General features: G+C 37.6%; 1 protein-coding gene across 2 annotated transcripts in view; it reads left to right on the plus strand.

Annotated features, from left to right (window-relative positions):
- The window catches only part of USH2A (usherin), a gene marked incomplete at both ends in the record, with an annotated part of 772,061 nt that overhangs the window by 521,417 nt on the left and 237,995 nt on the right, over window positions 1-12,649 (plus strand). For both annotated transcript variants that reach the window (XM_082613798.1, XM_082613799.1), the window contains 2 exons: window positions 4,657-4,991; window positions 6,178-6,300. In XM_082613798.1, coding sequence (XP_082469924.1) covers window positions 4,657-4,991; window positions 6,178-6,300 — 458 coding nt within the window. The remainder of the gene's footprint in view (window positions 1-4,656; window positions 4,992-6,177; window positions 6,301-12,649) is intronic.

Raw genomic sequence — 12,649 nt, forward strand, 5'->3', positions numbered from 1 at the left:
ACCACAAATCTGATCTCTAAAAGGAGCAGTAATTTCAAGAATTTGTGGGGACACAAATCATGGACATATTCTTTCATTGTTTGTGATCAAGTGAATTACTTCAAACTTTTCGGAAAGTAATCCATCAATAATGATTAAAATTAAACATACATTTTGGTATAGCAATTCTTGCTAACCTATATAATAATAAATAAGTACAGGGACTTCCCTGGCAGTCCAGGGGTTAAGACTCCACAATTCCAATGCAGGGAACGTAGGTCTGATCCCTGGTCAGGGAGCTAAGATGCCACATGCCGTGCAGCGCAGCCAAAAAATTTTTTTAAATAAAAAAAAAGTACAACCATATGTATACATACATTTTCAAATATGGTTTTTAACAGTAAAGTCAAGTCAGTAGGATAACTGAATAGTCTGTTTTCAGCCATGAAAGGAGTATTATGCAACACAAAACATGATGGGGTGTGTCCCTGATCTCTAGTTGAGTGTGAAAAGCAAGTTACAGGTTAATAATGGGTATAAAATAAAATTTTTCCAGAAAAAAAATTAAAAGAGAGAGAGAAAACTTACCTATATGTGGATATATTTGCTGTGTGAGAAAGTATGGAAGAATAGATTCAAAGCTATCACCTTTTCACCTTTAAAGGGTGGGAATGGGGAGGGACAGGAGGAGGTCGAGGTGAAGGACCATAATTTATTTTCCTGTATGTATCAATATCTTTGGTTTTTTCTCTGAATGCAAAATGCAAATCAAATATCCGAAGTAAAAAAATTAATATTAACAACTTTAAAAGGAAAGGAAGGTATCTTAAAGGAAAAATTTCATTTCATTTCAACAAATACTTATTGTACACCTTGTTCTGTATGAGAAGCTTTGCCGGGGAGTCAGTTGTTGAGAGGAATTACCATATGGAGTCAAATATTACCACACTCTCATGCCCTGTGGTCATTCATATTCTGTATTGATTAAGTAGTCTTAGAATTATAAAACCTTCTATGTAGATATGAGGGCAAGAATTGTTTCTTAACATTAGATACAAGGAAACTGAGGCCCAGAGATGTTAAGTGTTTTGTTCCAAATCTCACAGCTTTGGTTGAATAACCTACATCAAATATCAAGGATATTTATTCTTAGCCCATTCTCAACCCATTATATCAATCTTCATAAATCCTCTTATTCATAAAGTTCTTAAATATGGTTTGATGGAGTTAAAGAAATTAGAAGTAAGTTACAATGTTTATGTGTGTTACTTTTTTCAGTCCCGAAGCCAATCATCTGACCTACATTCCATAAATTTTTGCTTACAACCAGGATCTTGTAGGTCCCTTGATTGTTTAGGGCCACTCTTCAGGGATCTGAACAAATAGGTAAAAGTCAGTAGCTCCTTAAACACCTACCCACCTGTCCTATTTTTTGCAAATTTACAATAACTAAACAGAGAATGGAAATCTAAACAATTAAGAACCACTCAAATAAAAGAAATCATCATTGTTGGCAAAGCAACTCCAAAATAAGCATTTTATTCCCATCCAGAAACTACAATTCTGTTTAGAAAATTTCAGTGTAAAAGTCTTGTTTTAGATAACATACCTTTTGCTTATCAGGCCAGGAACATGCTCTTGGGTCTGAGTTTTTTGGGCTGCAACAATATTTTATAATCCTTTCTATGAACAATAGATATATAAAAGGCCATGGAAAATTAAACTGAATGAAAGTTTTAATCTCACATATTTTAGCCACACTCTAGTAAATGTAGTCTTAAGCATTGGAAAGAATAGAATCCAATATTTAACTAACCGGCTCTTTAAAAAGCTTGGGCACATTTATTTTTAGTAATAGCTCCAGGATATTTTCAGGAGGATGATCAAATTAGATACCATTTCTGATAGCCTACTCACTATAATGACAATGGCCTTCTCCACCTTGCTATAAAATTCCTTATAAAAATTTTCTGTGGAAGTAGATTCATGTCTTCCAACTCCGTACTGCCAAAAAGATATATCTTCCTGGGCTTCCCTGGTGGCACAGTGGTTAAGAATCTGCCTGCCAATGTAGGGGACACACAGGTTCGATCCCCGATCTGGGAAGATCCCACATGCTGTGGAGCAACTAAGCCCGTGCACCACAACTACTGAGCCTGCACTCTAGAGCCCGCAAGCCACAACTACTGAGCCCGTGTGCTGCAACTACTGAAGCCCACGCGCCTAGAGCCCGTGCTCTGCAACAAGAGAAGCCACCGCAGTGAGAAGCCCGTGCATCGCAACGAAGAGTAGCCCCAGCTCGCCACAACTAGAGAAAGCCAGTGTGCAGCAATGAAGACCCAACGCAGCCAAACATAAAATAAGTAAATAAATTTATAAACTAAAAAAAAAGATGTATCTTCTTAAGTCTGTAACTTTTTAAATGAGAAAAATAGCCAATTTCTGGATGCAAACGTTTATAGTTAGAGAACACAGGGATTTTTTAGCTCTTCAAATGACTGTCTCCAGAACCATTACATCACATCGCTCAATCTTCGCTGGTTGAGATCTTATTCAAGGTTTATTTTATGAATGCTTTTCTTAGGCTCAACAACTGAGTTCCAAATCAGTTCACTCTCAGCTCAACTGCTAACACAGACTACCTCCAAAGTTTGGATTCTTTCAAGGGCTGCCAAGCCTTGTCCTGAACTCTCAGAACATTCTAGTTCCAGAGGCAAGTGGTATTCCACATGTGAATCAGGTAGAATTGAGCTGTGATAACCCTTCCATTTTCCATTTGCATGACAAGTACCAGGAAGCCCTGTAAATATGACCTTGACTCATTTCTGAAGTCCACAAAGAGCACTGCACCCCCAGACAAATAGAATCCTATGTCCGCTCTATAAACTTTGCTTACATTAGGCTTCTTTGATCTCTCCTCCATCCAGGCAAATCCTCTGTGCTCATAAGGAGCTCATCTAAAATTTCTCTTCACCAGCACAGTGTGGAACTCTCTGCGAAGTGTTTTTGGTTTTTTGTTTGTTTGTTTGTTAATTTTTATTTATTTATTTATTTATTTTTGGCTGCGTTGGATCTTCGTTGCTGCGCACTGGCTTTCTCTAGCTGTGGTGAGCGGGGGCTACTCTTTGTTGCACTGCGGTGGCTTCTCTTGTTGCAGAGCACGGGCTCTAGGCACGCGGGCTCAGTAGTTGTGGGTCATGGACTTAGTTGCTCCACAGCATGTGGGATCTTCCTGGACCGGGGCTCAGACCCACATGTGTCCCCTGCAGTGGCAGGTGGATTCTTAACCACTGCACCACTAGAGAAGTCCAGACAAAGTTTTTAAAATTAGCAATGATTTCAAGCTCTGTAGTAAAATTGGAGTAGATGTCAGGTCCTTGTTAATTTTAAGTTAGGACCGTAATCATCAAGCAACTGCCCAATGACATCTGGTAGAGGCCCATTTTGTCACCAGGAATTAGGAAGAATACCCTACACATATCTCAGGTCAGATTCCTTCTAGAGGAAATTTTTTCTCTTTAAGGTAGAAAATTTTGGTTCATCCTTTTCCATTCTCACTTTTCTATGATGCCTTTCAGACTTTGAATTTGTATAGAACTATAAATGTAGGTATCAATATATCACTTTGTGGAAAACTCTTTGAAAGTTTCAAAATAGCTGTGTGCTAAGGAAAAACATAATGGAGACAGCCATGACTGCTATTACTTCTGGAACTCCATCTCTCGGTGTATGGCACTAAATGGGTGTACAATTTAGGCCCTGCTATCAAGAAGCTTACAGTCTACTGGGGAGACGGGATATACACTCCAAAATTTAAGGAACATTGCAAGACAACACAAAAAAGACGACCCATGATAGCATATAAACAAGTAATCTTTTAATGACTGATGCACGTTTTTCTAGGGTCCTTTGTCCCCCATAAGAGCATGAGTGGGTTAGCACTATGCCCTTACAGTACTTAGCCAGAAAAGTTATGTTAAACATTATTAGAAAACAGTGTTTCTTTCTTCTGATGTTCATGTCTATGACTTAAACAGGATCATTCTTTGCTTGCCTTTTTAAAGCTTTCCACATGTCTCTTGTCTTTGAGAACAGGATGTGTTGTTATTGCTTTACTTGTTACATTATGCACTGGTGAGATTCAGGAACTCAATAGGGCATCCTCAGAAAATGCAAAGAATGATTTCTGCACCCTCCCACCACCATCCCAAAAAAAAAAAAAAAAGAATAGTGACATATTTAGAGTACCCACTAATAATGCAAAGCAAGGAGTTCTGACGTTTCGTTTAATTGAGTTATAAACAAGAGAACTATTAAATCCTGCTGCCGCCCCATTGATGCGTGTGGATGTGCGAATTCTCTCCATGTGTGTGCTCTGTGTCCTTCAGGGCACCCATGGTGGAGATGAATCACTAAGGTGTGTACTAGTCTGACAATCTTAGAAAGTCTCCAGACTAAAAGTCCAGCCCAGGAAACAGCATTTCATCTAGTTCCTGGTGTACTGTTAATTGATCCGAAACCCTTCATTACTGTCTAGTGCAAAGGGCGAAGTCGAAAGTGGGTATTTAGAAAGTGACTTGACTGAAAACAAGGCAGAGCAAAATGCCAGGCCTTGTGAACTGCAGTTGCTCTGTTCCCATGTTGTCACACTGGTGCTAAGCTTACGTTTTATTTCAGGTCACTTGGAGAGCCCCACTCATCCTGAATGGAGACATCCTTACCTACGAGATCCGCATGCCTGACCCTCACATCACAATCACCAACGTTACTTCCTCTGTGTTCAGTCACGTCGTTACTCATCTGATTCCTTTCACTAATTATTCTGTCACCATTGTGGCTTGCTCAGGGGGTAATGGACATCTAGGTGGGTGCACAGAGAGTTTCCCTACCCATGTGACCACGCATCCCGCCCTGCCTCAGGATCTTAGCCCGTTGTCTGTGGTTCCACTAAGTGAATCGTATGTTGGCATTTCTTGGCAGCCACCAACCAGGCCAAACGGACCCAATTTGAGGTAAGAGAAAGTGACAGTGCTTTTGGATTTTGTTACGATCTTATCTCTCTGGGAAGGAATGGAGGAAGAAGGCTTTTCCTCACAGAGGAACATCGAACTAATTCCTTGTTGGATATTCCTCACTCATAACATGTTTTTTATTGAAGTGTAGTTGATTTACAGTGTTGTGTTCATTTCTGCTGTACAGCAGAGTGACTCAGTTATACATATATATATATATATATACATTCTTTTTTATATTATTTTCCCTTGTGGTTTCTCACAGGATATTGAATATAATTCCCTGTGCTATACAGTAGGACCTTGTTGTTTATCCATCCTATATATAATAGTTTGCATCTGCTAATCCCAAACCCCCAGTCCATCCCTGCCCCAACCCCCTCCCCCTTGGCAACCACGGGTCTGTTCTCTATGTCTGCCTCACCCATAATTTTCATACAGTTTCATCTTCTGTATCTTGACTTATATGGAACCATAAAAAGATCATCAAGGTAAAAATATCATGATATTGAGGAACTAAAAACCCTTGAAACAACAATCGCTGTTCTCTAATGCTTCTCTACACAGCCCCTCTCCTGATTTTCAAAGTATATCTTTATTATATGTTAAGCAAGCCTGATGCATGTTCTGAATGATGTATTTGCACAAACATGCCTCAAAATTCTAAAGATAACACAATAATTTTTTGGCATGTTATTATTATCTGGAAACTTGTAAAGCATGTGGTCAGGAATATAGATAAGATGAAAGAAAAGAACTGTGATTCTGAAATGGCTTTATAACAACTTGACACTTAGGCAAGACTATGGAGTCGATAATATTATCATTGTTTATAAAGTAGTGATGGTAGAAATTTTAGGAAATCATTAACTTTATAAGCTTTTTGTAATTCTATTTTGTGTGAAACTGGCAATAAAGTTTTGGCAAATCTGATAGAGAAGAAATCTAAATGTTATCATTTTACTGATAGTAGTAAAATGTGAATGTAGCTAGTTGTTCCAGTTAGCTACACAGATGACACTTGTGCCAAAAAAAAAAAAAAAAGATTATCTGAAAAAAAGAAAATTAAGATGTTTTCTTTATGTTTACACATACACCCCACACACTCGTACTGTGAGACAACCTGAATTTTGGTAATAACATTAGTTGAGATAATCCTGATCTTCCTGCTTGTCTTTTGCTTTAGATATGAGCTTCTGAGATGTAAAATCCAGCAACCACTTGCATCAAATCCCCCAGAAGATTTAAATCTGTGGCACAGTATTTATTCAGGAACTCAGTGGTTTTATGAAGATAAGGGTCTTAGCAGGTGAGATTACAAAAACTCTAAAAACAAATGCTGGCATTTAGTTTGGGGCATGTTGAATAGTTCAAAGAATCTGAGTGTCTTCATTGTGTGAGCCAGTTATCAGTTATGCAATAAAACATGTTTGGTTATTATCTGTGGCATTAATCATCGAGCTGCAACAGTCAGCATGTGTAATATTTGCCATCTTAACTGCACGCTTCAGATAAGCCTTTTGAATTCAAGTTTGTAGGTGTTTGAGCCTTAGCCTCTTGCCTTTGTCACAGCTCTATCCAGACACGTAATGGCGAAATCTGGAAATGTTGAACATGTTCAAAACTGGGGAAAGTTTGGGCCACTTGTAAAATGCTTGCTTTCCCAGGAAATAATTTGCTATAAATCATTGATTCAATTCACAAAAATTATTTAGTTAACAGGCTTGGGACTCGAAAGAATTCAATCTGGAGTTCGAAGAGATCAAGAAATGGGCAAATAGGCAATGCCAGAAAAGAGTACCCCACGGGAGAGTAAGGAGGCGTGGGTTTGGTTTCATCCTGTGCTGGAGGACTAGCTTTGTGGCCTTAGGGGAGTCACTTAACTTCTCTGGGCTTCACTTTTGTTGTCTATAAAATGAGGAGATTGGATGGGGTTAAGTGAAGTCTAAACCTTCATGAATCAAGCAATGTAATCAAATTTCAAAGTATCACAAGTATTATTTTAGGAAAAGTTTTAAGACATATTGCTCAATGACTTTTCTATCAGGTGGGTTATGCTTCTAGACTCACGCTGACTAGCCCTACTCTGAACTCTGTTTACAATCTGGTCTTGTCTCCCCTCTTCCTCTGCTGGGCCTCTGTGCTTCAGCCACGTTAGTATTGCATTTGGCACCTCTAACAGGCAACACCCACCCCTCAACTTCTCCCCATAGCTGCCATTTCCCTCTGTCTACCATCCTTCAAGTCTTGGCGTGGAAGTTTCCCAGAGCACCCTCTTTCTGGTCTGAATCAGCTGCTTCCTTAATGTATTTCCATAGCACACCCCTTACAAATCACTATTGTCTTTGTACTGACCTGGCCACTTGTCTGGATACCCCATTTTACTGTCATATCGACCATGAGCAAGGCCTTGTCTTCATGACTTCTGTATCACAATCCCCACCGTAGTGCCTGGCACACAGTGGGTGTGCCAATAGATGCTAAATGAAAGAATACTATTAGTAATGTGTAAAGGGTTGGGTATTCATTGCTCTGTGCCTTAGGAATATTAACTGTGATGTTCTTATCTTTGGGGAATAAAGAAAACTAAGGAAAATCCTCCTGTCCATCTGAAAGGGTCCTAGTGGGAAAACATTACAGATACGGTGAGGTTCTTGAAGAGAGGCTGCACGTAAATCTAAGGAAACAATAGAATGAACCATATAAAATTGCCATTTTTGTAAGCTAAAAAGGATCCATTACTAGCATATCCTTTTGGTTCAATCTAAATTATCATGGTCCCTAGACTCTTCTCCACTATTTTCAATTCATTAGTTACTTAATCCAGCATTGCTATATAATGATGACTTCAGTTGAAGAAATTCATTTTATTCAGCAATTTCTTTTTGTTTACTATATGCTGACAGGCATTGTGATAAGGAAAAAAAGATGAATAGCATAGCCCTTGCCCTCAAAGAGCTCACAGTCTAGTGGAGAAAACCACACTCATACACACACACACACACACACACACACACACACACACTCATACATGTATTAATTACTGTCATCACAGTTAACTACAGATACACCATCACTACCTAGGGAAATCATATGGAAAAGTAACTTTCTATGATCTGTGAACTCTTAAGTGCCCGAAATATAACAATTTCCAAAATAAAGAGGACTTGACTATCTAACATTACTGAATCTAACTTTTAACCATGAGGTAGTTGGCAGAAAAACAGAATAAGTCTCAGAAAGTTAATTTTGTCTCTTCATAGAAGCAATGAAAACTTATTAAGGAATTAGGACCAAGACCAAAATTTTATTATTGAATTTTTAATGATGCTTGTAAGGATTTTTAATAAGTCCAAATCGAAGATGTGAGGAAAGAAATTAAGTTAAATCCCCACAAATTAGATTGAAACATAAGTTGACATAAACATACTGATGGCAGCTGCTTCTAGAAAGGAAGTATACATATAACAAAATGTGCTGGGGTGATATTTTGACTAGCCTCATAATACTAAATCTCAAGAGATTTTTTTTTCTGCTAACACTAGCAAAGATTTTTTTCAACTATTCAGATAAACCACTTTGTCCCATGTAACCAGCTTGTGAAAAAAACAAAACAAAATAAAATAAAACAAAAACAAACAAAAAAACCCCCACAATATGCATTTCTTTATGTTTTTTATTTTTTATTTTTTGGCTGCATCACGCAGCATGTGGGATCTTAGTTCCCCGACCAGGGATCAAACCCACGCCCCCTGCATTGGAAGCGTGGAGTCTTTACCACTGCACCGCCAGGGAAGTCCCTGCATTTCTTTCTAATATTCAAAGTGAATGGCATGAGTCTTCATATTGTGAAAAAAAATTTTCTAGACATCTACGTTTTGTAAGTCCAAAAGACTAGGGGCCCCTCCAGCCCAAGGGGACTTGTCTCACAAATCTGAGAGAAAACTGGAAATTAGACCACCTGTGGGTGCTATGTGCTGTGCCAGTGTTTTTGTTCAAAAGAAGCGATCTTGTCTGGAAGGTGCAGTCAGCACCCACTTTTACTTCTGGCAGCCAGGCTTGCTGCCCCTGCTGTAGAGGGAAGAATGGGAGCAGTCAGCTTACCTTTCTGCACACCTGGGTTACAGCCCCTTAATGAGCCTCCTCTTTGACATATTTTGTCTTATTGACGTATTTGTTTGACTGACTATTTGTGGGTTTCTTTTGGGGGGGAGGGCGAGGGAGGATGGTCATTGAATTCTGATGTCTTTAGGAAAAGTATTTAATTTCCTATTCTTCCCAGACTCACCATTTCTTATTTCCTTCATAACTTACATCTACATAAACAAAGGAACCATTGAAGGGGTTCTGCCCATCTTGATCTGATCTCACCAATAGCTACAGCTAGAATCAGTTTTTTAAATGGTACTTCTCTTGATATAAAAAGTAAAATTAACTTAAGTTTCACTGGGCATCCCTTTATGAATACATTTGTGAGAGTAAGTATAAATTGAAGTCAGTTTCCTTGGGCAAGCAGTCTCTTCTGGTTAGCTGTATGTTTCTAATATATAGAAAACACACCACTTTCATCTCAAATGTTATTATGTTCTGAAATTCAGATCATTCTAGTCATCATTTTTTCCTTTATAGCTCCATGTACCAAGTAAAATAGTGAGCTCATTATCCAGATAATTTAGTTTCAACAAAAATACTTCTGTTTTTTATGAATATCTTTGGTAAGGGATGATTTGGTCTGAGTTACCCAGCTAGTTGCCTAATTATTGAATTTTGCTCTGTCTGTGTAGACACAAACTCAGTGTAACTGTGGGTTTATACTACTTGTCAGTTTCTAACTTTTCTTCCTTAATCATTCTGTGCAAAGTGGCCAAGTTATGGTTGTTAGGGGAACCATAACCTTGGGTTTCCTGACATTTTTATCAATTGGAAAATCTGGAAAATGTGCTGTTGTCATCTGATGCTGCTGTGGTGAGTCAGGCTGGGTTTAACAAAAGGGTAGCGACCTTCATTTTAAGCATCAATCCACGCTTAGGATTTTCAGGATCTCACTGTGCCTTGGTTCCTGGGTGATCAGATAAAACTACTGCAAACACAGTGATGGCATGAGCGCCTCTCTGTTCTGGATCTGACAAAGGAAGAACAAGCTGTGAGAAATAATAGGCTCTATTTTAAGGAAAATGTTGACTTGTAGATTATAATAACTTAGCTGCCATTGAGTTTATGAAGGGAGGCATGTTCTCACTCCTTTTCCTTTCAATTATTTATGAACTCCTACAAGTATTTCTTTATCAGTGACAGTCTGGAAAGAGACTTTCATTTGAGTTCTCAAGAATCCTCTAATTGCATTATCTTTAAATGAAAGCATTCAAAATTCATAGACCTTCATCTGGTTTTCAAAGAACGGTTGGACTTGACTCTTTTCAAGTTTAAATGCTTAAGATAAATATACTATAAAATCTAAGTTTGAGTCTTACTGACATAGATTCTGATTTTTTAACCTACAAAAATGAAATGTTTCAAACCCTGAAAGAGGACATAGTTTCTGGGGAATGATATTCAAAAGAGTGTGACATTCATTCCCCTTCTTTGTAATGAGATTAAATGTGCACAAGTAACATTTTCTGCTTTGCTAATAGGGAAAGACTGGGTCAGCTCCATGACACATGTTCTCCTATAACATAAACATGTTCAAGTTGTAGCTGTTAAGTAAAAAAATTAACTTCATAAACATGGAGGGTGAGTTAGAAGGAAGGCCTTCTTCCATGACCACCAATGTGAGGTAGAGCCTGTTATTTTCTTGCTTAATACCATAATGTGAGTAAAAGTTGGGTCTAGAAATGAAAGCCAACTTCTGTCAACATTGGTGTACCATTTCCTAGCAAAGTACTTAATTCGAAATGAACAACAATATATCTGTTTCACATTTAACATGGTAGAGTCACAGTGCTCTTTTTTCATTGCTCTAAATTTACTTCATGCTTTCCTTTTCTAAGTGTCATCATATGCAAACTTACCTCAAAAAAGAAAATGAACCTCTAAATCTGGGAGGATGCATTTTTTCATAGGAGGTTTCATTGCCTAATGTTTTCTTCAAAAAAAAAAAAAAAAGAAAGAAATCTAATTTATTTGTTTGCATTTCTTTCTCATGTTGATGATATAGTAGAACAAAGACAGAAATCACAGCAAAGTTATTTTAGGTGCCACATTCTGGTAGCATAAGTACAGATAGCTACAGGAATAGACAGCTGCAACTTTCACTCACAATCTAAAAAGTATCATAAGAACTTTCAACGGTGATTGATCATCTTTACTCTTTAATTTCCAAAAGCAAAAATTTTCAGCAGAATTTTTAGGAAAAAAAAAATCTTTCAGCAACAAATAAGTGAGGAAAAGAAAAGGTATCCACCATCAATGGAAAATCTAAACAATTACAGATTTAAGCAGTGGAAACAGTGTTGCATTTTTGTTTGCATATTTATTTATTCCCACAAAAGGATTTGAGGGTGTAAGGAACAGTATGCTATCAGAGGTTTCTCAAATCCTCTGGTGTATAATGTTGGACTCAAGCATGTGTTGGATTGGGGTGGATATGAAAAAGAGTTAGCAGAAGGAGGAACTGAATAGCCTGCATTTTCGGAAGCATGATTTATATTGGTGACAGTATTGACACGTGAATTCTGTTAGGACATCAATAAAGTTGACACATTTTTAATTCTGATGAAAATAACCTGAGGCATTCTGTAGCTGCACTGAAGAATTGGTTTTATTGGTTCCCCAAACACATCAGACCCTTTCAAAGTACAAGCCTTCCACACATTTTGCCCTGAATAATGCTTCTTACTGGCTAAATTAATGTCTCCACTGGCCAAATTACTGTTTGTCATCAATACCTAGCCCAAATGTTATCTCCTCTGCGAAGACTTCCTGACTAGATTAGGTTAAATTAGATGCTGTGATGTATGTGGAAAGAAAAAGGAATAAATGAATATATGTTTTAGAGGTTCTCATTGAAAAACATTTATCTGTAAATATGTATATAAGTATACACATGTACACACACACACACATACATACATACACACATACACACACTCTAGTAGGACAGACATTACATTCACTATGTTTAGTATCTGGCATGTTGTTAGTGCTAATAAATATTTTTTGAATGAATGAATGAAGTAATGGTGTATCAAACATAAAAGAGCAATATAATTTGTAAGAAAAAAAACATCTTTCTAAGTTTCAGTAAGGATCATTTCTCTATTGGACAGGTAGATTTTCGTGACACTAGCCAACCAAATTATATGTGACCTGAAAGTTATGAGACTGAATGCTTTAGGAACTATGAAGTAGCCATTCATTTATTTATAAAATCATCTAGTCAATAAACAAACAGATTAAAAACTTTATCATCTAAACAGAATCTAGTTTTCTAATTCGAGTAATAACAACTGAACCTTGAAATGAGTCTCGTTCCATAAATAAGATTTTAATATATATGATCTTTTACAAGGAAGAAATACCAGAGTCATGTCTGTTACACAACAAATTTACCATTTGCTGTGTGTGGATGAAAGGAGGGGCTGGAGAACAGTCTCAAAAAAATTAATCAGTTAGGGGATAACTATTGTAACAGCCTCGTATTCCTAAATGGACCTTCA

The sequence above is a fragment of the Mesoplodon mirus genome (genome assembly GCF_964341445.2).
Source record: "Mesoplodon mirus genome assembly, chromosome: 3".
Lineage (NCBI taxonomy): Eukaryota > Metazoa > Chordata > Mammalia > Artiodactyla > Ziphiidae > Mesoplodon > Mesoplodon mirus.